Raw genomic sequence first — 25245 nt, 5'->3', positions numbered from 1 at the left:
GGTTTGAACTGGTTTGAACTGGGAGAGGACTGGAATCAACTGGGGAGCGCTGGGAGGGTGAACTGGGAGTTACTGGGGTGAACTGGTTTGAACTGGGAGCACTGGGTGGGATACTGGGATGGACTGGGAGCACTGGGAGGGGGTGGGGAGTTACTGGTTTGAACTGGGATGAACTGGGAGGGACTGGGAGGGGTTACTGGTGTTTACTGGGATGAACTGGGAGAGAACTGGGATGGACTGGGGAGTTACTGGTTTGAACTGGTTTGAACTGGGAGGGGTCTGGGGGGGTTACTGGGAGGGACTGGGACAGACTGGGATGAACTGGGAGCACTGGGAAGGGACTGGGGGGTTACTGGTTTGAACTGGGATGAACTGGGAGGATACTGGGATGAACTGGTTTGAACTGGGATGAACTGGGAGGGGTTACTGGGCTGGACTGGTCTGAACTGGTTTGAACTGGGAGGTTCCCAGTCCCGGCCCCGGAGCTGCTGAGTCAGCACCGCCCCTCCCAGTAACTCCCAGTTTGGGACTGGAGCCAAACTGGGACTGGGGACTGGGAGGGACTGGGAGGGACTGGGAGGGGTTACTGGGCTGAACTGGGATTGGACTGAACCTTACTGGGCTGAACTGGGATTGGACTGGGAGGGAACTGGGCCTTACTGGGATGAACTGGGACTTACTGGGCTGAACGGGGATGGACTGGGATGAACTGGGGTTGGACTGGTTTGAACTGGGAGGGAACTGGGATGGACTGGGATGGACTGGGATTGAACTGGTTTGAACTGGGACAAACTGGGATTGGACTGGGATGGAACTGGGAGGGACTGGGATGGAACTGGGCCTTACTGGGATGAACTGGTTTGAACTGGGATGAAGTGGGACTTACTGAGATGAACTGGGATGAACTGGGAATGGACTGGGATTGAACTGGGAGGGATTGGGATGAACTGGGATGAATGAGGATTGAACTGGTTTGAACTGGGCTGAACTGGGATTGAACTGGGCTGAACTGGGACTGGACTGGGATTGGACTGGGAGGGACTGGGAGGGAACTGGGAGGGAACTGGGATGGCCTGGGCCTTACTGGGATGAACTGGGAATGGGCTGAACCTTACTGGGATTGAACTGGTTTGAACTGGGAGGGATTGGGACTTACTGGGATTGAACTGGGATGAACTGGGAATGGACTGGGATTGAACTGGGGTAAACTGGGATGGAACTGGGCCTTACTGGGATGAACTGGTTTGAACTGGGATGAAGTGGAACTTACTGGGATGAACTGGGATGAACTGGGAATGGACTGGGATTGAACTGGGATGAACTGGGAGGGGCTGGGAACGGACTGGGCCTTACTGGGATGGACTGGGAGTTACTGGGATTGAACTGGGATGAACTGGGATGAACTGGGATGGACTGGGAGGGACTGGGATGAACTGGTTTGAACTGGGAGCACTGGGATGAACTGGGAGGGACTGGTCCGTACTGGTCCGTGCTGGCCCCGCCCACTCCCCCATCAGCCAATCAGGAGCCGAGCCCTGGCCCCGCCCCCAGGGGCCCAATTTGGGGCCAATTTCCCGCCAATTTTTTGGGGAATTTTTCCCAAATTTTTTTCATTTTTCCCAAATTTTTGGCATTTCTCACAAATCTGCGGAATTGATCCCAATTTTGGGAGGAATTGATTCCAAATTTTCGGGAATTTCTCCCAAATTTTAAGGAAATGATCCTAAATTTGGGGGGAATTTCTCCAAAATTTTTCGGGAATTCATCCCAAATTTTTAGGAATTTCTCCCAAATTTTTGTGATTTATTTCAAATTTTTGGCGTTTCTCTCAAATCTGAGGGAATTTCTCCCAAATTTTGGGGATTTTTCTGCTTTCTTGGGCGACTTCCCCACAATATTTTGGGATTTTTTCCCAAATTTTCAGGAATTTCTTCCAATTTTGGGCGAATTTCTCCCAATTTTTTTCAAAAATTTCTCCCATGATTTTAAATTTCCCCCAATTTTTTGGGGATTTTCTCCCCAATTTTTGGAGAATCCCAAATTTTAGGGAATTTCTCCCAAATTTGAAGAACTGATCCCAATTTTTGGGGATTTTCTCTCAAATTTTTGGGAAAATTTTTCCCAAATTTTCGGGAATTTGTCCCAATTTTTAAAGGATTTTTTTCCCAAATTTTTGGGAATTTATTTTTTATTTTGGGGAAATTTTTTTAGGGATTTTCCCCCCATTTTTGGGATTTTTTTCCCCATTTTTTGGGATTTTTTTCCCCAATTTTTGGGATTTTTCTGGGATTTTTAAAGGGATTTTTCCCCATTTTTTGGGGTTTTTTCTCCCAATTTTCGGATTTTTTCTGGGGCTTTTTTTAAGGATTTTCTCCCATTTTTGGGGATTTTTTTGGGAGGATTTTTTGGGTTTTTTCCCCATTTTTGGGGATTTTTCTGGGATTTTAAAAGGGATTTTTTTGCCCAATTTTTGGGGTTTTTTCTCCCAATTTTGGGGATTTTTCTGGGATTTTTTAAAAGGGATTTTTTCCCCAAATTTTTGGGTTATTCCCCCATTTTTGGGGATTTTTTGGGAGGATTTTTTGGGTTTTTTTTCCCCCATTTTTGGGGATTATTCGGGTTTTTTTTAGGAATTTCCCCCCAATTTTGGGGATTTTTCCCCCCATTTTTTGGGATTTTTTCCCCTCATTTTCGGGATTTTTCTGGGATTTTTTAAAGGGATTTTTCCCCATTTTTGGGGTTTTTTTTCCCCCATTTTTGGGGATTTTTCTGGGGCTTTTTTTAAGGATTTTCTTCCATTTTGGGGATTTTTTTGAGGATTTTTGGGGGGATTTTTTCCCCATTTTTGGGGATTTTTCTGGGTTTTTTTTAGGAATTTCTCCCCAGTTTTTGGGATTTTTTCCCTCCATTTTTGGGGATTTCCCCCCCAATTTTCTGGGATTTTTTTAGGGATTTTTCCCCATTTTTTGGAGGATTTTTGGGGGATTTCCCCCCAATTTTTGGGGATTTTCCCCCCATTTTCGGGATTTTTCTGGGATTTTTGGGGGATATTTCACCCCAGTTTTGGAGGAATTTTTGGGGAGATTCCCTCCCAATTTTCGGGATTTTTCCCCCCAGTTTTGGGGATTTTTGGAGGATTTTTTGGGAGGATTTCCCCCTAACTTTGGGATTTTTTTCCCCCCATTTTTGGGGATTTTTCTGGGTTTTTTTGGGGAGATTTTCCCCCCAATTTTTGGGATTTTTCTGGGGCTTTTTTCGGGATTTTTTCCCCCATTTGTGGAGATTTTTGGGGGGATTTTTTGGGTGATTTTCCCCCAGTTTTGAGGATTTTTCCCCAATTTTTGGGATTTTTCTGGGATTTTTCAAGGGATTTTTTCCCAATTTTTGGGGATTTTTCTGGGTTTATTTTTTTAGGAATTTCCCCACAATTTTTAGGGATTTTTGGAGGATTTTTTGGGGAGATTCCCCCCCAATTTTTGGGATTTTTCCCCCCATTTTTGGGGATTTTCCTGGGATTTTTCTGGGGTTTTTAAAGGGATTTTCCCCCCATTTTGGGGGGAATTTTTGGGAGATTCCCCCCAATTTTGGGGATTTTTTCCCCAATTTTCGGGATTTTTCTGGGGTTTTTTTAGGAATTTTCCTCAATTTTGGGGATTTTTGGAGGATTTTTTTGGGGGGGATTTTCCCCCAATTTTTGGGATTTTTCCCCCATTTTTGGGGGAATTTTTGGGAGGATTTTTGGGGAGATTCCCCCCCAATTTTCGGGATTTTTCTGGGGTTTTTAAAGGGATTTTCTCCCCAATTTTGGGGATTTCCCTCCTATTTTTGGGGGGATTTTTGGAGGATTTTCTGGGGATTTTTCCCCCCAATTTTTGGGAATTTTTCCCCCCATTTTCGGGATTTTTCTAGGTTTATTTTTTTTAGGAATTTCCCCCCAATTTTGGGGAGTTTCTTCCCAATTTTTGGGAATTTTTTCCCCAAGTTTTGGCGATTTTTGGAGGATTTTTTAGGACTTTCCCCCCCCCAATTTTCGGGATTTTTCTGGGATTTTTAAAGGGATTTTTTCTCCCTTTTTTGGGGGGATTTTTGGGGTGATTTTTTGGGAGATTCCCCCTCAATTTTTGGGATTTTCCCCCCCCAATTTTCGGGATTTTCCCGGGATTTTTTAGGACTTTTCCCCCCATTTTTGGGGATTTTCCGCCTCTCCCTTTCCGGCCGCTCCCGGAAGGGATTTTGGGGCTCGGGCGGCGCTTCCTCCCCTCCCCCACCCCTCCTCCTCCTCCCCCTCCCCTCCCCTCCCGCCCTTCCTCCCCTCCCCTTCCCCCTCCTCCTCCTCCTCCTCCTCCCGGCACCGGCACCAGGTGGGAACCGCGGCAATTCCGCCGCTTTCGGCCTTTTCCCGCGAAATTTTGGGATTTTCCCGCGAAATTTTGGGATTTCCCGGGAAATTCTGGGGATTTCCGGGGAAATTCTGGGGATTTCCGAGGGAATTTGGGATTTTCCCGGGAAATTTTGGGATTTTTTTCCGGGAAATTTGGGGGTTTGTCCGGGAAATTTTGGGATTTTTCCGGGAGATTTTTGGGTTTTCCGGGAATTTTGGGGTTTGTCCAGGGAATTTTGGGGATTTTCCCGGGAAATTCGGGGTTTTTCCCGGGAAATTTTGGGATTTTCCATGAGATTTTGGGATTTCCCGGGAGATTACAGGGATTTTCCAGGGAATTTTGGGGTCTGTCCAGGAGGTTTTGGGCTTTTCCCGGGAAATTTTGGGATTTTCCCGGGAAATTTTGGGCTTTTCCGGGAAATTTTTGGGATTTTCCAGGGAATTTTGGGATTTTCCCGGGGGATTTTCGGGATTTTCCAGGAGATTTTGGGATTTTCCAGGAGATTTTGGGATTTTCCTGGAGATTTTGGGGGATTTTCCGGGAGGTTTCAGGGCTTTTCCGGGAAATTTTGGGATTTTCCCGGGAATTTTTCGGGATTTTCCAGGAAATTTTGGGAATTTTCCGGGAGGTTTCAGGGATTTTCCGGGGGATTTTTGGATTTTTCCGGGAATTTTGGGGATTTTCCAGGAAATTTTGGGGTTTGTCCGGGAAATTTTGGAGTTTTTTCCCGGAAACTTTGGGGTTTTTCGAGGGAATTTGGGATTTTTCAAGGGAATTTTGGGGTTTTCCATGAGATTTTGGGGTTTTCCCGGGAAATTTTTGGGGATTTTCCGGGAATTTTTGGGATTTTCCAGGGAACTTTGGGATTTCCCGGGAATTTTGGGGATTTTTCCGGTAAATTTTGGGGGATTTTCTGGGAGATTTTGGGATTTTCTGGGATTTTTTTGAGGTTTTCCTGGGAAATTCTGGGATTTTTTCTGGGAATTTTGGGGTTTTCCCGGAAAATTTTTGGGATTTCTCAGGCAATTTTTGGGGATTTTCCAGTGGGATTTTGGGTTTTTTCCAGGGAATTTTGGGGATTTCTGGGGAAATTTTTGGGGTTCCTGGGGGGATTTTGGGGATTTTTCCTGGAAATGTTGGGATTTCCAGTGGGATTTTTGGGATTTTTGGGGATTTTCTGGGGAATTTTGGGGATTTTCCAGGCAGAATTTGGGATTTTTCCAAGGGAACTCGGGGATTTCCGGGAAATTTTGGGTTTTTCTAGGGAAATTTTGGGGTTTTTTTCCAGAAATTTTGAGGTTTTTTCTGGAAATTTTCACATTTTTTCGGGAAATTTTGGGGATTTCCAGGAAATTTGGGGTTTTTTCCGAGGGAATTTAGGATTTTTCAATGGAATTTTGGGGTTTTTCCAGGGGATTTTGGGATTTTCCAGGAGATTTTTGGGTTTTCCGGGAATTTGGGGGTTTTTCCCCAAGGGAATTCGGGGATTTCAGAAATTTTGGGTTTTTCTGGGAATTCTTGGGCTTTTCCAGGAGATTTCCCAAGGGATTTTTCGGGGTTTTCTGGGATTTTTTGGGTTTTCCGAGGGAATTTCAGGAGATCCCGAGAGAATTTTGGGGTTTCCAGGGGATTTTGGGGGAATTTGGGGCTTTTTCAGGGAGATTTTGGGATTTTTCAGGGAGAATTTGGGGATTTCCGAGGGAATTTTGGAATTTTCTGGGGAATTTTTGTGATTTTCCAAGGGAATTTGGGGCTTTTTCTGGGAATTTGGGGGATTTTCTGTGGGAATTTTGGGGATTTTCCAAAACTTTTGGGGATTTTCCAAGGAAATTTTCGGGAGATTTTGGGTTTTTTCCAAGGGGATTTTTGGGATTTCCAGTGGGAATTTGGGATTTTCCGGGATTTTGGGGCTTTTTCTGGGAATTTTTGGGATTTTCCGGGGAATTTTTGGGGTTTTCCAGTGAGAATTTGGGATTTTTTCAAGGGAATTTTTGGGATTTCTGGGAATTTTGGGGTTTGTCTGGGAGATTTTGGGGATTTTCCAGGAAATTCTTTTGGGAGATTTTGGGGTTTTTCCCGCAGATTTTGGGATTTTCCAGGCGATTTTTTGGGGTTTTTTTCCAAGGGAATTTTGGGGATTTTCCAGAGGATTTTGGGGTTTTCTGAGGAATTTTTGGGAGATTTTGGGTTTTCCGGGAATTTTGGGGTTGATTTCCATGGGAAAGTTGGGATTTTTCCTGGAAATTTTGGAGTTTTTCGGGCGAATTTTGGGGATTTTCCAAGGGAATTTTGGGGATTTCTGAGGAATTTTTGCGGTTCCCGATGAAATTTGGGGTTTTCCAGGGGAATTTTTGGGATTTTCCAGAGGATTCCAATCGGGAATTTTGGGGTTTTCCCCCTTTTCCCTCTTTTTTCCCATTTTCCCCTTTTATCCCAAATTTCCTCCCAAAATTCCCAATTTTCCCCCTAAAATTCCCGATTTTCCCCAAATTCCTCATTTCCCCCCCCCAAATTTCTGATTTTTCCCCCAATTCCCCCAAAGTTCCCAATTTTTCCTCCAAATTCCCCCCAAAATTTCCATTTTTCCTCCCAAAATTCCCCAATTTTCCCCCAAAATTCCCAATTTTTCCTCCAATTTTCCCCCAATTTCCCATTTTTCCTCTCAAAATTCCCATTTCCCCCCCAATTTTCCCAAATTCTCCCCAAATTCCCATTTTCCCCCCCAAATTCCCACCCCCCCCAAATTCCCAATTTTCTCCCAATTTTCCCCAAAATTCCCATTTTCCCTCCCAAAATTCCCAATTTTCCCCTCAAATTCCCATTTTTCCTCCCAAAATTTTCATTTCCCCCCAAAATTCCCATTTTTTCTCCATTTTCTCCCCTCGAAATTCACAATTATCCCCCAAAATTCCCTTTATTCCTCAAAAAATTCCCATTCTCTTCCTCAAAATTCCAATTTTTCCTCCCAAATTTCCTCAAAATTCCCATTTCCCTTCAATTTCCTGCCCCCCCAATTCCCATTTTCCCCAAAATTCCCTTTTTTCTCCAAAAATTGCAATTTTCCTCTGATTTTCCCCCCAAAATTCTTCCAAATTTCCCATTTTTCCTCCCAAAATTCCCAAATTCCCCCCCAAAATTCCCAATTTTCCCTCCAATTTTCCCAAATTCCCCCCAAAATTCCATTTTCCTCCCTGAATTCCCCCAAATTTACCCCAAATTCCCATTTTTCCTCTCAAAATTCCGAAATTTCTCCCCAAAATTCCCAATTTTCCCCCAATTTTCCCCAAAATTCCCATTTTTCTACAAAAAATTCCCAAATTTTCCTCCATTTTCTCCCCCCAAATTCCCCCCAAAATTCCCAATTTTCATCCAATTTCCCCAAAATTCCCTTTTTTTCCCCAATTCCCCCATTTTCTCCCCCAAAATTTCCAATTTTCACCCCAACAATTCCCATTTTTCCCCTCCCTCTTTCCCCCAAAATTCCCATTTTTCCTCCCCAAATTCCCCCAAATTTCTCCACAATTCCCCCGAATTCCTTTCCCCCTCTATTTTCCTCCCAAAACTCCCATTTTCCCTCCCAAGTTTTCCCCAAAATTCCCATTTTTACCCTAAAATTCCCAATTTCCCTCCCAAAATTCCCATTTTTCCCCTCCAAAATTCCCATTTTTCCCCTCCAAAATTCCCATTTTTCCCCTCCATTTTCTTCCCCGAATTCACATTTTTTCCTCCCAAATTTCCCCCCCAATTTTCAATTTTTCCCTCCCAAAAATTCCCAGTTTTTCTCCCAAAAATTCCCAATTTTTTCCCCCTAAATTCTCAATTTTTCCTCCCAAAATTCCCATTTTCCCTCCCCAAAAATTCCCAATTTTCTCCCCCAAATTCCTCCCCAAATTCCCCCTAAATTCCCAATTTTTTCCTCCCAAATTTCCCCCAAAATTTCCCAAAATTCCCCAATTTTTTTCCCTCTCAAAAATTCCCAATTTTTTCCCCAAAATTCCCATTTTACCCAAAATCTCCGTTTTTTCCCCCATTTCAGCCTCGGGATGCGGCTGCTGCTGCTGCTGCTGCTCCTGCCCGCGGCCACAGGTGAGACCCCAAAAACACCGGAGGGACCCCAAAAATCACCTGAGACCCCAAAATTCACCAGGGGGACCCCAAAATTCACCTGGGGGACCCCAAAAACCTCCAGGGGATGCCAAAATTCACCTGAGACCCCAAAAATTCACCAGGGGGACCCCAAAATTCACCTGGGGGACCCCAAAAACCTCCAGGGGATCCCAAAATTCACCTGAGACCCCAAAAATTCACCAGGGGGACCCCAAAATTCACCTGGGGGACCCCAAAAACCTCCAGGGGACCCCAAAATTCACCTGAGACCCCAAAAATTCACCTCAGGGACCCCAAAAACACCGGGGGGACCCCAAAAATCATCGGAGACCCCAAAAATTCACCTGAGACCCCAAAAACCTCCAGGGGACCCCAAAATTCACCTGAGACCCCAAAAACCTCCGGGGGACGCCAAAATTCACCTGAGACCCCAAAAATTCACCAGGGGGACCCCAAAATTCACCTGGGGGACCCCAAAAACCTCCAGGGGATCCCAAAATTCACCTGAGACCCCAAAATTCACCTGGGGGACCCCAAAAATCTCTGAGGGATCCCAAATTTACCTGGGGACCCCAAAAATTCACCTGAGACCCCAAAAATCATCGGAGACCCCAAAAATCTCTGAGGGACTCCAAAATTTACTTGGGGAACCCCAAAAATTCACCTGAGACCCCCAAAACACCTGGGGGACCCCAAAAATCACCTGAGGGATCCCAAAAACCTCCAGGGGACCCCAAAATTCACCTGAGAACCCAAAAATTCACCTGAGGGACCCCAAAATCCTCTGGGGGACCCCAAAATTTCACCTGAGACCCCCAACATTTACCTGGGAATCCCAAACTCATCTGGGGGACCCCAAAATTCACCTGAGATCCCAAAAACACCTGGGGGACCCCAAAAATCACCTGAGGGACCCCAAAAACCTCCAGGGGACCCCAAAATTCACCTGAGGGACCCCAAATTTACCTGCGACCCCAAAAATCATCGGAGACCCCCAAAAATCTCTGAGGTACCCCAAAATTTACTTGGAGGACCCCAAAAACCTCAAAATTCACCTGGGGACCCCAAAATCCTCTGGGGGACCCCAAAATTCACCTGAGAACCCAAAATTTACCTGGGGGATCCCAAAAACTTCACCTGAGACCCCAAAAATACCCAGGGGGACCCCAAAAATCTTTGAGGGACCCCAAAATCTACTTGGGGAACCCCAAAAATTCACCTGAGGGACCCCAAAACACCTGGGGGACCCCAAAATTCACCTGAGGGATCCCAAAATCATTGGAGACCCCAAAAATATCCAGGGGGACCCCAAAAACTTCACCTGAGACACCAAAATTCACCTGAGGGACCCCATAAACACCTGGGGGATCCTAAAATTCACCTGGGACCCCAAAAACTTCCAGGGGACCCCAAAATTCACCTGAGGGATCCCAGACACACCTGAGCCCAAAAAATTCACCTGGGGGACCCCAAAACATCTGGGGGACCCCAAACTCACCTGGGGACTCCAAACTCACCTGAGATCCCAAAATTCACCTGGGGAATCCCAAACCTCACCTGAGGGACCCCAAACCTCACCTGAGACTCACCTGAGGGACCCCAGACCTCACCTGGGCACCCCAAAGTCACCTGGAGGACCCCAGACTCACCTGGGTGACCCCAAACCTCACCTGGGCACCCCAAAACTCACCTGGGTGACCCCAAATGTCACCTGAGACTCACCTGGGTGACCCCAAACCTCACCTGGGCACCCCAAACCTCACCTGGGACTCACCTGGGCACCCCAAATCTCACCTGGGTACCCCAAACCTCACCTGTGGCTCACCTGTCCCCAGGTGTGTGGGTGCTCGAGGGTCACAGCTGTGCCCTGCCCTGGCTCACCTCACCTGGGCACCCCAAATATCACCCGGGACTCACCTGGGCACCCCAAATCTCACCTGGGCACCCCAAATATCACCCGGGACTCACCTGGGCACCCCAAATCTCACCTGTGCACCCCAAACCTCACCTGGGACTCACCTGGGCACCCCAAACCTCACCTGTGGCTCACCTGTCCCCAGGTGTGTGGGTGCTGGAGGGTCACAGCTGTGCCCTGCCCTGGCTCACCTGTGTGACCCCAGACTCACCTGTATCACCCCAAATCTCACCTGTACCCACTTGAAACTCACCTGAGGGATCCCAAACCTCACCTGTCTGACCCTCCCAGGTGTGTGGGTCCTGGAGGGTCACACCTGTGCCCTGCCCTGGCAGGCCCTGCCCTGGCACACCTGTGTGACCCCAAACCTCACCTGTGTGTCCCCCAGGTGCGTGGGTGCTCGAGGGTCACACCTGTGCCCCGCCCTGGCTCCCCTGTGTGACCCCAAATCTCACCTGAGGGACCCCAAACCTCACCTGGCTCACCTGTGTGCCCATACAGGAGTGTGGGTTCTGGAAGGTCACACCTGTGCCCCGCCCTGGCCCCGCCCTGGCCCCGCCCTGTCTCACCTGTCTCACCTGTGTGTCTCTGACAGGTGCCTGGGTTCTTTATGGTCACACCTGTACCCCGCCCTGGCCCCGCCCTGGCCCCGCCCTGGCTCACCTGTGTGCCCATACAGGTGCGTGGGTGCTGGAAGGTCACACCTGTGCCCCGCCCTGGCTCATCTGTGTCTCACCTGTGTGCCCATACAGGTGCCTGGGTGCTCGAGGGTCACACCTGTGCCCCGCCCTGGCTCACCTGTCTCACCTGTCTCTCACAGGTGCCTGGGTGCTCGAGGGTCACACCTGTGCCCCGCCCTGGCAGGCCGCGCTGTTCCGGGGCCGGCGCTTCATCTGCGGGGGCACCCTGGTGGCGCCCAGGTGGGTCCTGACGGCGGCGCAGACTGCCACGCCCCCGGGTACGGACAGGTAACGGGGGATACACACCTGGGCACAGCTGGGCACAGCTGGGCACACCTGGGTATGGGTAACACACACCTGGGCACACCTGGGACAGGTACAGACACACCTGGGCACACCTGGGTGGGTCCTGACGGCGGCGCACTGCCACGCCCCCAAGTACGGACAGGTAACGGGGGATACACACCTGGGCATGGGGAACACACCTGGGCACACCTGGGCACAGCTGGGACAGGTACAGACACACCCGGGCACACCTGGGCACAGCTGGGCACACCTGGGCCAGATACAGACACACCTGGGCACACCTGGGAACACCCGGGTATAGGGAGGGTTACCTGGGCACACCTGGGCACGGGGAGGGACTCACCTGGGCAGGTAACGGGGTCACCTGGGGACAAAGGGAGTGGCTCAAGTGACACCTGGCTGTGGCTTGGGCTCACCTGGGCAGGTAACGGGGTCACCTGTCTCGCACCTGTCTCACCTGTATCTGACCTGTCTCACCTGTGTCTCACCTGTCCCATCTCACCTGCCCCATCTCACCTGTCCCACCTCACCTGTGTCTCACCTGTCCCATCTCACCTGTCTCACCTGTCCCATCTCACCTGCCCCATCTCACCTGTCCCATCTCACCTGCCCCATCTCACCTGTCCCACCTCACCTGTCCCATCTCACCTGCCTCACCTGTCCCATCTCACCTGTCCCATCTCACCTGTCTCACCTGTCCCATCTCACCTGCCTCACCTGCCCCATCTCACCTGTCCCATCTCACCTGTCTCACCTGTCCCATCTCACCTGTCCCATCTCACCTGTCTCTCTCCCCCACAGCCCCATCACCGTCCGCCTGGCGCCCCACCCACCCCCAGGTGCGCCCAGGTGAGGCCTCTCCCAACCCCCCCCCTCCAGGCGAGGCCTCACCTGCGCCAGGCGAGCCGGGGGCGGGGCCGGGCGAGGCCTCACCTGCGCCAGGTGAGCAGCGGCGCCTCTCGGTGCGCACCTTCCCCTACCCCGGCTACAACGAGAGCTCCAAGGACGGCGACCTGATGCTGCTGCGGCTGCAGGTGCCGGCGCACCTGAGCCGCCAGGTGAGCCCCCTGCCGCTGGCACGCACCTGCGCCGCGCCCGGAACCGCCTGCCAGATCTCGGGATGGGGCTCCATCACCAGCCCCACAGGTGAGGCACAGGTGAGGGACAGGGGAGACACACCTGAGATAGGGGAGGGACACCTGGGATACACCTGAGACAGGTGAGGGACACCTGGGATACACCTGGGACAGGTGGGACACACCTGGGATACACCTGGGATAGGTGAGGGACACCTGAGATAGATGAGACACACCTGGGACAGGTGAGGGACACCTGGGATACACCTGGGACAGGTGGGACACACCTGGGACACACCTGGGATACACCTGAGATAAGGGAGGGACACCTGAGACACACCTGGGACACACCTGAGCTGCACCTGGACACACCTGGGATACACCTGGGACACACCTGAGATACACCTCAGATAGGGGAGGGACACCTGGGACACACCTGGGACAGGTGAGGGACACCTGGGATACACCTGAGATAGGGGAGGGACACCTGGGACACACCTGAAACACCTGGGACACACCTGGGATACACCAGAGATAGGGGACACACCTGGGACAGGTGAGGGACACCTGAGATAGATGAGACACACCTGAGATAGGTGAGCCACACCTGGCACACACCTGGGACGCACCTGGGACACGCCTGGCACATACCTGAGACACACCTGGGAGACACCTGAGATAGGTGAGGGACACCTGGGACACACCTGGGACACATCTGGGAGAGGGGGGAACACACCTGGGACAGGTGAGGGGGCACTGGGGACAGGTGAGGCACACCTGGGACAGGTGGGGGGTTGGGGACACACCTGGGACAGGTGAGATGGGAATGAAGGGGTTACCTGGGCACAGGTGAGAGCTCAGATCAGGTGTTACCTGCCCAGGTGGGACCCCAGGTGTGATTCCAGGCTGGTGTGAGCCCAGGTGTGACCCCAGACAGGTGTTACCTGCCCAGGTGTGACCCCAGGTGTGTTACCTGCCCAGGTGTGGGGTGGTTCCTTGCCCAGGTGTGACCCCAGACAGGCGTAGCTGTTACCTGACCCCAGGTGTGACCCCAGGTGTGTTTTCAGTGACGTTCCCGCAGGCCCTGCACTGCAGCCAGGTGCGGATCGTACCTGAGCTCACCTGTCGCCGCATCTACCCCGACTCCATCACCCCCAACATGGTCTGTGCCGGAGAGCCCCAGAGCCGCGCCGACACCTGCCAGGTGAGATGGGACAGGTGAGATGGGACAGGTGAGACAGGAGAGCCCCAGAGCCGCGCCGACACCTGCCAGGTGAGATGGGACAGGTGGGACAGGTGAGATGGGACAGGTGAGATGGGACAGGTGAGACAGGAGAGCCCCAGAGCCGCGCCAACACCTGCCAGGTGAGACACAGACAGGTGGGATGGGACAGGTGGGACAGGTGAGACAGGTGAGATGGGACAGGTGAGGTGATGGGACAGGTGAGGTCAGACCTGATGGGGCAGGTGAGATGGGACAGGTGAGACATGGACAGGTGTGATGGGACAGGTGTGGGACAGGTGAAGGAATAGAGGGGGACAGGTGGGACAGGTGAGGTGACACCTGATGGGACAGGTGAGATGGGACAGGTGAGATGGGACAGGTGAGGGACTGAGGTGATTTGGGATCAATCCCAGGTGAGTTTGGGCTGATTTGGGAGAATTGGAGGAGATTTGGGCAATTTGCGGCAATTTGGGGCCATTTGGGATAAATTTTGGGCCATTTGGGGCAATTTGGGCCATTTTGGGAAATTTGGGCCATTTTGGGAAATTTGGGGCGATTTTGGGGTAACTTGGGGCCGTTTGGGAGGCAATTTTGCAGTCATCGGGGTCAATTTGAGGTGAATTTAGGACAATTCGGGGGAAGTTTGAGACAATTTGGGTCAATCCGAGGTGAATTTGGGACAATTTTAGGACAAATTTGAGGGCATTTCTGGGTCAATCCCTGGCAGTTTTGGGACAATTCTGAGGCAGTTTTGGGGCGGTTTTGGGGCAATTTTGGGGTGATTTTGAGGCAATTTTGAGGTGGCTTTTGGGGTGGTTTTGGGGCAATTTTGGGGAAATTTTGGGGAAATTTTTGGGTGTTTTTCAGGCAATTTTGGGGCAGGTTTTGGGACATTTTTGGGGTGATTTCGGGGCATTTTTGGGGCATTTTTGGGATGTTTTTTGGGCTAATTTGGGGCCTTTTGGGGGCAATTCAGGGCATTTTTGGGGCGTTTTGGGGGCAATTTTGGGGCATTTCTGGGGCAATTTTGGTCATTTTTGGGCCTGTTTTGGGGTGATTTGGGGACATTTTGGGGATATTTTTTGGGGCAATTTTGGGCCATTTTTTAGGGCAATTTTGAAGTTGTTTTGGGGCATTTGTGGAGCAATTTTGGGATGTTTTCGGGGGAAATTTTGGGGCAGTTTTGGGGTGGTTTTGGGACATTTTTGGGGCAGTTTTGTTGATGGTTTTGGGGCCATTTTGGGGTGTTCCGGGGAAATTTTGGGGCGGTTTTGGGACATTTTTGGAGTGGGTTTTGGGGGAAATTTTGGGGCGGTTTTGGGGGCAAGTTTGGGGTGGGTTTTGGGGTGATTTTGGGGCAGTTTTGGGGCAATTTTGGTCATTTTGGGGCCTGTTTTGGGGTGATTTGGGGACATTTTGGGGACAATTTTGGAGTATTTTTGGGACATTTTTCGAGTGATTTTGGGGCGCTTTGGGACATTTTTGGGGCAGTTTTGTTGATGGCTTTGGGGCAATTTTGGGGTGTTTTTCGGGGATATTTTGGGGCAGTTTTGGGACATTTTTGGGGTGTTTTGGGGGAAATTTTGGGTGCGGTTTTGGGGCATTTTTGGGGCGTTTCTGGGGCAACTTCACAGCGATTTCTCCCGATTCTCGCCGGATTTTCGCGGATTTCCCCCGGAATTTGGGGGTCCCGCCCCTGACCCCCCGAATTTTGTCCCCCCAGGGCGACTCCGGGGGGCCCCTGGTGTGCAACGGGCGCCTGCAGGGCATCACCTCCTGGGGGCCGGGGGTCTGCGGGGACCCCCACAAACCCGGCGTCTACGTCAACCTCTGCCGTTACGGCCGCTGGCTGCACCACACCATGGCCCGGAACTGACCCAAAACCCGCCCGATTCGCCCCAAAAATGGACGCGCCGGCCACAGAAACCCCCGGGGGCCACGAGCCCAAAAATCCCAAAAATGCAAGATACAGTGACAAGATTAAAAGAATGATCCGCTCCCAAACGCCGGTGTTCAGGATGAGAAAAATCCTAAAAAATCCACCTTGAAACCCAAAAATTACACTCTGAAAATCCCAAAAATTCCACAAAAATCCACCTCCAAAATCCCAATATTGCACCCAAAAATCCATCCCCAAAATCCCAAAATTTCACCCCAAAATTCCACCCCAAAATTCCACAAAAATCCACCCCAAAATCCCAAAATTCCACCCCAAAAATCTACCCTGAAAATTCCCCAAATTCCACCCTAAAAATCCCCAAAAATCCATCCCAAAATCCCAACATTACAGCCAAAAATCCATCCGCAAAAATCCCAAAATTCCACACCAAAAGTCCACAAAAATCCACCCCCAAAATCCCAAAATTCCACCAGAAAAATCCATCCTGAAATCCAAAAATTACACCCAAAAAATCCCAAAATTTCACCCCAAAATTCCACAAAAATCCACCCCCAAAATGCCAAAATTCCACCTCAAAAATCCACCCTGAAATCCCAAAATTCCACCCCAAAAGTCCCAAAAAATCCACTCCAAAAATATCCAAACAATCCTGCCCAAAATCCCAAAATTCCACCCCAAAAGTCCAAAAACATTCAACCACCAAATCCCAAAATTCCACCCCAAAAATCCACCCTGAAATCCCAAAATTCCACCCAAAAATCCATCCCCAAAAATCCCAAAATTACACACCAAAAATCCATCCTGAAATCCCAAAATTCCACCCCAAAAATCCATCCCCAAAATCCCAAAATTCCACCCCAAAAGTCCAAAAACATTCAACCCCCAAATCCCAAAATTCCACCAGAAAAATCCACCCTGAAATCCCAAAATTCCACCTCAAAAATCCACCCCCAAAATTCCAAAATTCCACCCCAAAAATCCATCCTAAAATCCAAAAATTCCACCCCAAAAATCCACCCTGAAATCCCAAAATCCCACCCCGAAAGTCCCCAAAAGTCCACTCAAAAAAATCCCAGAAATCCACCCTAAAAATCACAAAATATTCACCCCAAAAATCCCCAAAATCCACCCCAAAAATCTGCCTTGAAAGTTCCCCAAATTCCACCCTAAAAATCCCAAAAAATCCACCCCAAAATCTGGAAATTCCACCCCCAAATCCCCAAAAATCCACTCCAAAAAATCCCAAGAATCCACCCCCAAAATCCAAATAATCCACCCCAAAAAATCCTGCAAAATCCACCCCAAAATCCCAAAATTCCACCCCCAATATCCGAAAATGTCACCCCAAAAGTCCCAAAAAATCCACTCCAAAAAAATCCAAACAATCCTGCCCAAAATCCCCAAATCCCCCAAAATTCCAGCCCCAAAATCCACCCCCAAAATCTGAAAATTTCACCCCAAAATTCCACAAAAATCCCCCCCTGAAATTCCCAAAAATCCCCAAATTTTGGGACGAAAGTCCCAAAAATTTCGCTCCTAAAAATCCAAATTGTCCAGACCCAAATCCCCTTGTCCGGGAATTCGGAAATTCACCCAAAAATGCGCCCCAAAAATCGCCCCCAAAAGCCACAAAATTCCATCCCAAAAATTTTGGAAAATCCACTTCAAAAATTTAAAAAAACCCACAGAAAAATCCTAAAAAATCCCCCCAAAAATCCACCCCAAAATTAAAAAATAAATCAGCCCAAAATCCCCAAAAAATCACCAAAAGTCCCCCAAAAAATCCACCCCAAAACCAAAACAAAAATGCCACCCAAAATCCCCAAAATCCACCCCAAAAATCCTGAAAAATTCCATCCCAAAATAAAAAAAATTCACAGAAAAATCCTGAAAAATTCCATCCCAAAATAAAAAAAAATTCACAGAAAAATCCCAAAAATCCACCCCAAAAATCCTGAAAAATTCAATCCCAAAATAAAAAATTTCACAGAAAAATCCCCAAAAATCCTGAAAAATTCCATCCCAAAATAAAAAAAATTCACAGAAAAATCCCAAAAATCCACCCCAAAATTCTGAAAAATTCCATCCCAAAATAAAAAATAATTCACAGAAAAATCCCAAGAATTCCACCCAAAAATCTGCCCGAAAAATGCTGAAAAATCCACCCTAAAATTTAAAAAAAATCCCCCAAAATCCCCCCGAAAAAATCCACCCCAAAATCCCCAAAAATCGCCCCAAAATTCCCCTCAAAAATCCCCAAACGTGGCCACGCCCCTCGATTCTGGCCACGCCCACAAATCCACCCCAACACACACCTGACCACGCCCCCAATCGCAGCAGATCCACCCCCAAATCCTGGCCACGCCCCAACCTTGGCCACGCCCCCGAAAGGCCGGATACGCCCCCAATGTGGCCACGCCCTCCCCAAAATAAGCCACGCCCCCAGATTTGGGCCCGCCCCCAAACAACAACAGCATGTGTGTGGCCACACCCCCAAATCCTGGCCACGCCCCCAAACCCGTAGCCCCGCCCCAACCATGGCCACACCCCCAAGAGACCAGACACGCTCCCAATCTGGCCACGCCCCCACAAAAATCAGCCACGCCCCTACATTTGGTCATGCCCTCAAAAGACCGGACACGCCCCCAATCTGACCACGCCCCCAAATCAGCCACCCCCCCATATTTGGCCACGCCCCCAAAAGACATGACACGCCCCCAATCATCCAGCGTCGTGTTTGGCCACGCCCCCAAACAACACCATCCAATGTGTGGCCACGCCCCCAAACCCTGACCACGCCCCGTGACCCAACGGCCCCTCCACGGGGTCCCCTGGGCCACCCCCGGTGTCACCTGTGGTGTCCCCAGTGTCACCTGTGTCACCTGTGTCACCCCCGGTGTCACCTGTGGTGTCCCCAGTGCCACCAGTGTCACCTGTGTCACCCCTGGTGTCACCTGTGCCACCTGTGTCAACTGTGTCACCTGTGTCACCCCCAGTGTCACCTGTGTCACCCCCAGTGTCACCTGTGGCGTCACCTGTGTCACCTGTGTCACCTGTGCCACCTGTGTCACCCCCAGTGTCACCTGTGTCACCCCCAGTGTCACCTGTGGCGTCACCTGTGTCACCCCCAGTGTCACCTGTGCCACCTGTGTCACCTGTGTCACCCCCGGTGTCACCTGTGGCGTCCCCAGTGTCACCTGTGTCACCTGTGTCACCTGTGTCACCCCCAGTGTCACCTGTGGCATCACCTGTGTCACCTGTGCCACCTGTGTCACCTGTGCCACCCCTCAGTGTCCCCGGTGCCACCTGTGGTGTCACCTGTGTCACCTGTGGTGTCCCCAGTGTCACCTGTGCCACCCCCAGTGTCACCTGTGCCACCCCCAGTGCCACCTGTGGTGTCACCTGTGTCACCTGTGCCACCCCCAGTGCCACCCCCAGTGCCACCAGTGTCCCCAGTGTCACCTGTGCCACCCCCAGTGCCACCAGTGTCACCTGTGTCACCCCAAGTGTCACCTGTGCCACCCCCAATGCCACCCCTCAGTGTCCCCAATGCCACCCCCGGTGCCACCCCTGTCACCGGTGTCACCTGTGCCATCCCTGGTGTCCCCGGTGCCACCCCCAGGTGTCACCTGTGTCCCCTGGGCCACTACAGCCACCATCCCCCCCCAGGTGTCACCAGTGCCACCCCCAGGTGTCACCTGAGTCCCCAGTGCCACCCCAACTGTCCCCGGTGTCACCTGGGTCACCTGTGTCCCCAGTGCCACCCCCAGGTGTCTCCGGTGTCCCCAGTGCCACCCCGGTGCCACCCCCAGTGTCACCCCAGTGCCACCCCTCAGTGTCCCCGGTGCCACCCCCAGTGTCACCCCTGCTGTCCCTAATGTCACCTGCGCCACCCCCGGTGTCCCCAGTGCCACCCCAATGTCCCCAATGTCCCCTCTGTCCCCAGTGTCACCTGAGTCCCCGGTGCCACCCGCGGTGTCCCCAATGTCCCCTGTGCCACCCCAATGTCCCCTCTGTCCCCAATGTCCCCTGTGCCACCCCAATGTCCCCTCTGTCCCCAGTGTCCCCGGCGCCACCCGCGGTGTCCCCAATGTCCCCTGTGCCACCCCAATGTCCCCTCTGTCCCCACTGTCCCCTGTGCCACCCGCGGTGTCCCCGCGGTGCCAGCGTGGGCGGGGGCGGGGGTGGCGGTGCCGGGTGACACACGGGTGACACCCAGGTGACAGCGCGGGTGGCACCGGTGACAGCGCGGGTGGCACCGGCGGGACCGGTCTGGCCACGCCCCCCTCGGGCGGTGGCGCTGTCGCTGTCGCCGGCGACTTCCGGGGTCCCCTTTGTCACCTGGGGCTCCTCAGGTGTCCCTGGGTCCCCTCATTGTCACCTGGGTCCTCTCCTGTGTCCCCTCAGGTGTCCCCTCATTGTCACCTGTGTCCCCTCATTGTCACCTGGCTCCCCTCATTGTCACCTGGGTCCCCTCATTGTCCCCTCAGGTGTCCCTGTGTCCCCTTATTGTCACCTGGGTCCCCTCATTGTCACCTGTGTCACCTTATTGTCCCCTCATTGTCCCCTCAGGTGTCCCCTCAGGTGTCCCCTCAGGTGTCACCTGTGTCCCCTTATTGTCACCTGTGTCCCCTTATTGTCACCTGTGTCCTCTCCTGTGTCCCCTCAGGTGTCCCCTCATTGTCACCTGGCTCCCCTCATTGTCCCCTCAGGTGTCCCTGTGTCCCCTTATTGTCACCTGAGTCCCCTCATTGTCACCTGGGTCCCCTCATTGTCACCTGTGTCACCTTATTGTCCCCTCATTGTCCCCTCAGGTGTCCCCTCATTGTCCCCTCAGGTGTCCCCCATTGCACCCTGTGTCACCTGGGGGCTCCTCAGGTGTCACCCATGTCCCTTCAGGTGTCCCCTTTGTCCCCTCGTCATCCCCTGTGTCACCCGTGTCCCCTCAGGTGTCACCCGTGTCCCCTCAGGTGTCACCTGTGTCCCCCCCAGGTGTCCCTGCGTCCCCTCAGGTGTCCCCTCATTGTCACCTGGGTCACCTGGGGCTCCTCAGGTGTCACCTGGGTCACCTGATCGGGATCGGGATCAGGATCAGGATCAGGATCGGGATCGGGATCGGGATCGGGATCGGGATCGGGATCGGGATCAGGATTGGGATCAGGATCGGGATCGGGATCAGGGCCGGGATCAAGATGGGGATTGGAATCGGGATCAGGATCGGGATCAGGGTCAGGATTGGGATCAGGACCAGGATCAGGATCAGGATCAGGCTCAGGACCAGGATCAGGCTCAGGACCAGGACCAGGATCAGGATCAGGATCAGGACCAGGATCAGGATCAGGATCAGGATCAGGACCAGGATTAGGACCAGGACCAGGATCAGGATCAGGACCAGGACCAGGATCAGGACCAGGATTAGGACCAGGATTAGGACCAGGACCAGGATCAGGATCAGGATTAGGCTCAGGACCAGGATCAGGATCAGGATTAGGCTCAGGACCAGGACACAGATAAGGACGGCGATCACACTTAGGCTCAGGACCAAGATTAGGACCAGGACCGGGACCAGGACCGGGACCAGGACCAGGACTGGGACCAGGACCGGGATTAGGCTGCAGCCCGGGACCAGGCTCAGGACCAGGGTTAGGCTCAGGACCAGGACCAAGATAAGGACGGGGATCAAGTTTAGGATCAGGATCAGGGTCAGGACCAGGACTGGGATCAGAATTAGGACTGGGATCAGGACCAGGATTAGGACCAGGACCAGGATCAGGATCAGGATTAGGCTCAGGACCAGGATCAGGATTAGGCTCAGGACCAGGACACAGATAAGGACGGCGATCGCACTTAGGCCCAGGACCAAGATTAGGACCAGGACCGGGACCAGGACCAGGATCAGGACCAGTCCCAGGCTCAGGCTCAGTCCCAGGCTCAGGCTCAGGATTAAGCTCAGTCCCAGGACCAGAACCCAGGTCCCAGGCTCAGGCTCAGGATTAAGCTCAGGCCCAGGCTTAGGCTCAGTCCCAGGCTCAGTCCCAGGCTCAGGCTCAGGCTCAGGCTCAGGATTAAGCCCAGTCCCAGGCTCAGGCTCAGTCCCAGGTCCCAGGACCAGAACCCAGTCCCAGGCTCAGGCTCAGGATTAAGCTCAATCTCAGGTCCCAGGCTCAGGATTAAGCTCAGGCTCAGGCTCAGGCTCAGGATTAAGCTCAGTCCCAGGTCCCAGGCTCAGGATTAAACCCAGTCCCAGGCTCAGGATTAAACCCAGTCCCAGGCTCAGGATTAAACCCAGTCCCAGGCTCAGGATTAAACCCAGTCCCAGGCTCAGGATTAAGCCCAGTCCCAGGCTCAGGCTCAGGATTAAGCTCAGTCCCAGGCTCAGGCTCAAGATTAAGCTCAGTCCCAGGCTCAGGCTCAGTCCCAGGTCCCGGGACCAGAACCCAGGCCCAGGCTCAGGATTAAGCCCAGTCCCAGGTCCCAGGCTCAGGATTAAGCTCAGTCCCAGGTCCCAGGCTCAGGATTAAGCCCAGTCCCAGTCCCAGGCTCAGGATTAAGCCCAGTCCCAGGCTCAGGCTCAGGATTAAGCTCAGTCCCAGGCTCAGGATTAAGCCCAGTCCCAGGCTCAGGATTAAGCTCAGTCCCAGGTCCCAGGCTCAGGATTAAGCCCAGTCCCAGGCTCAGGATTAAGCTCAGTCCCAGGCTCAGGATTAAGCCCAGTCCCAGGCTCAGGCTCAGGATTAAGCTCAGTCCCAGGTCCCAGGCTCAGGATTAAACCCAGTCCCAGGCTCAGGCTCAGTCCCAGGTCCCAGGCTCAGGATTAAGCTCAGTCCCAGGCTCAGGCTCAGTCCCAGTCCCAGGCTCAGGCTCAGTCCCAGGTCCCAGGCTCAGGATTAAGCTCAGTCCCAGTCCCAGGCTCAGGATTAAGCCCAGTCCCAGGCTCAGGATTAAGCCCAGTCCCAGGCTCAGGCTCAGGATTAAGCCCAGTCCCAGGCTCAGGATTAAGCCCAGTCCCAGGCTCAGGCTCAGGATTAAGCTCAGTCCCAGGTCCCAGGCTCAGGATTAAACCCAGTCCCAGGCTCAGGCTCAGTCCCAGGTCCCAGGCTCAGGATTAAGCTCAGTCCCAGGCTCAGGCTCAGTCCCAGTCCCAGGCTCAGGCTCAGTCCCAGGTCCCAGGCTCAGGATTAAGCTCAGTCCCAGTCCCAGGCTCAGGATTAAGCCCAGTCCCAGGCTCAGGATTAAGCCCAGTCCCAGGCTCAGGCTCAGGATTAAGCCCAGTCCCAGGCTCAGGATTAAGCTCAGTCCCAGTCCCAGGCTCAGGCTCAGTCCCAGTCCCAGGCTCAGGATTAAGCCCAGTCCCAGGCTCAGTCCCAGTCCCAGTCCCAGGCTCAGGCTCAGTCCCAGTCCCAGTCCCAGGCTCAGGCTCAGTCCCAGTCCCAGGCTCAGGCTCAGGATTAAGCCCAGTCCCAGGCTCAGGCTCAGGATTAAGCCCAGTCCCAGGCTCAGGATTAAGCTCAGTCCCAGGCTCAGGATTAAGCTCAGTCCCAGGCTCAGGCTCAGTCCCAGGCTCAGGCTCAGGATTAAGCCCAGTCCCAGGCTCAGGATTAAGCCCAGTCCCAGGCTCAGGATTAAGCCCAGTCCCAGTCCCAGTCCCAGTCCCAGGCTCAGGCTCAGTCCCAGTCCCAGTCCCAGTCCCAGGCTCAGGCTCAGTCCCAGTCCCAGGCTCAGTCCCAGTCCCAGGCTCAGGCTCAGTCCCAGGTCCCAGCCCGGTCCCGAGCCCAGCGCTGGGGGCGGGGCCGCTCCCCCCCCCGGCGCTTCCGGGGAGAGATCAAAGCGCGGCCCCTCCCCCACCCAGGGCGGGGCGGGGGCTCCGCCCACGGCGCCTCTGACGTCACAGCCCCCGCCCCCACAACAAACCCCGCCCCCTCCTCGGCCCTATAAAAACTCCCGGCCCGGGAGATCCCGGCTCGGCTGCTCCCGACCCGATCCAGGTGAGTCTGAGCCAGGTGAGACAGGTGAGTCCGAGCCAGGTGAGTCTGAGCCAGGTGAGACAGGTGAGGGCTGATCCAGGTGAGCCCCGATCCAGGTGAGGTCTGAGCCAGGTGAGTCCAAATCCTGGTGAGCCCCGATCCAGGTGAGACAGGTGAGTCTGATCCAGGTGAGTCTGAACCAGGTCAGACAGGTGAGACTGATCCAGGTGAGCCAGGTGAGCCCTGATCCAGGTGATTGTGATCCAGGTGAGTCCAAACCAGGTGAGACAGGTGAGTCCGATCCAGGTGAGTCCGAACCAGGTGAGACTGATCCAGGTGAGACTGATCCAGGTGAGACAGGTAAGGGCTGATCCACATGAGGTCTGAGCCAGATGAGACAGGTGAGGGCTGATCCAGGTGAGTGTGATCCAGGTGAGGTCTGAGCCAAGTGAGCCCCGATCCAGGTGAGTCCGAACCAGGTCAGACAGGTGAGACTGATCCAGGTGAGTGTGATCCAGGTAAGGGCTGATCCAGGTGAGTCCGATCCAGGTGAGTCCGAACCAGGTCAGACAGGTGAGTCCAATCCAGGTGAGACTGATCCAGGTGAGGGCTGATCCAGGTGAGACAGGTGAGGGCTGATCCAGGTGAGTCCCAGCCAGGTGAGCCAAGTGAGCCCTGATCCAGGTGAGTCTGAACCAGGTCAGACAGGTGAGTCCAATCCAGGTGAGCCCCGATCCAGGTGAGGTCTGAGCCAGGTGAGTCCAAATCCAGGTGAGTTGGAGCCAGGTGGAATTTTTGGGGAAATTTTGGAGGATTTTTTGGGGAATTTTTGGAGGAATTTTTTGGGGAATTTGGGGGAATTTTTTTGGGTTTTGGATCCAGGTGTGATCCAGGTAGCCAGGAGGGGGCGTGGCCACGATCCAGATAGGATTGGGGGCGTGGCCACGATCCGGGCAGGATTTGGGGGCGGGGACGGATTTTTGGGTTTTGGATCCAGGTGAGATCTCACCTGGATCCCACCTGGATCGCACCTGGATTCAAGACCCCAAAAGTTCCCCCAGAATTCCCCAAAAATCCCAAAAAATTCCCCCCAAAACCCCCAAAATCTCACCTGGATCTTACCTGGATCTCACCTGGATCCAAAACCCCAAAAAATTCCCCAAAAATTTCAGAAATTCCTCCCAAATCTCACCTGGATCTCACCTGGATCTCACCTGGCTCCCAAAATCCCCCAAATTTCTCCCAAAATTCCCCCAAAATTCCCCAAATCCCACCTGGATCTCACCTGGGTCCCAAAATTCCTCAAAATTCCCCAAAATCCCCCTGGATCTCACCTGGATTTTACCTGGACTCACCTGGATTTTACCTGGCTCCCAAAACCCCAAAAATTCCTCCTAAAAATTCTCCCCAAAATCCCAAAAATTCTCCCCAAATTTCCCCAAAATCCCCTCAAAATTCTCAAAAAATTCCCCCAAATCCCACCAGGATTTCACCTGGATCTCACCTGGCTCCCAAAACCCCAGAAATTCCCCAAAAATTCCCAAAAAAATCCCCCAAAATCCCCCAAATTCCCCCCAAAATCCCTCCAAACCTCACCTGGATCTCACCTGGCTCCCAAAACCCCCAAAATTCCCCGAAAAATCCCCCGAAATCCCAAAATTCCCCAAAAATCCCCCAAACCTCACCTGGA

At 52.5% G+C, this 25245-nt stretch overlaps 1 protein-coding gene across 1 annotated transcript; it reads left to right on the top strand.

Annotated features, from left to right (window-relative positions):
- Positions 1-8425: 8425 nt before the first annotated feature.
- LOC115915992 (kallikrein-14-like) lies at positions 8426-15567 on the top strand. The gene is given in 7 exon segments (XM_030969690.1): positions 8426-8468; positions 11225-11346; positions 11349-11362; positions 12192-12218; positions 12220-12536; positions 13534-13670; positions 15415-15567. Coding segments are annotated over 7 exon segments (813 nt in total).
- Positions 15568-25245: the final 9678 nt, after the last annotated feature.

The sequence above is a fragment of the Camarhynchus parvulus genome, unplaced genomic scaffold (genome assembly GCF_901933205.1).
Source record: "Camarhynchus parvulus unplaced genomic scaffold, STF_HiC, whole genome shotgun sequence".
Taxonomy (NCBI): domain Eukaryota; kingdom Metazoa; phylum Chordata; class Aves; order Passeriformes; family Thraupidae; genus Camarhynchus; species Camarhynchus parvulus.
Note: the sequence above shows the minus strand (reverse complement) of the source record. Positions and strands in the feature narration are given on the sequence as shown.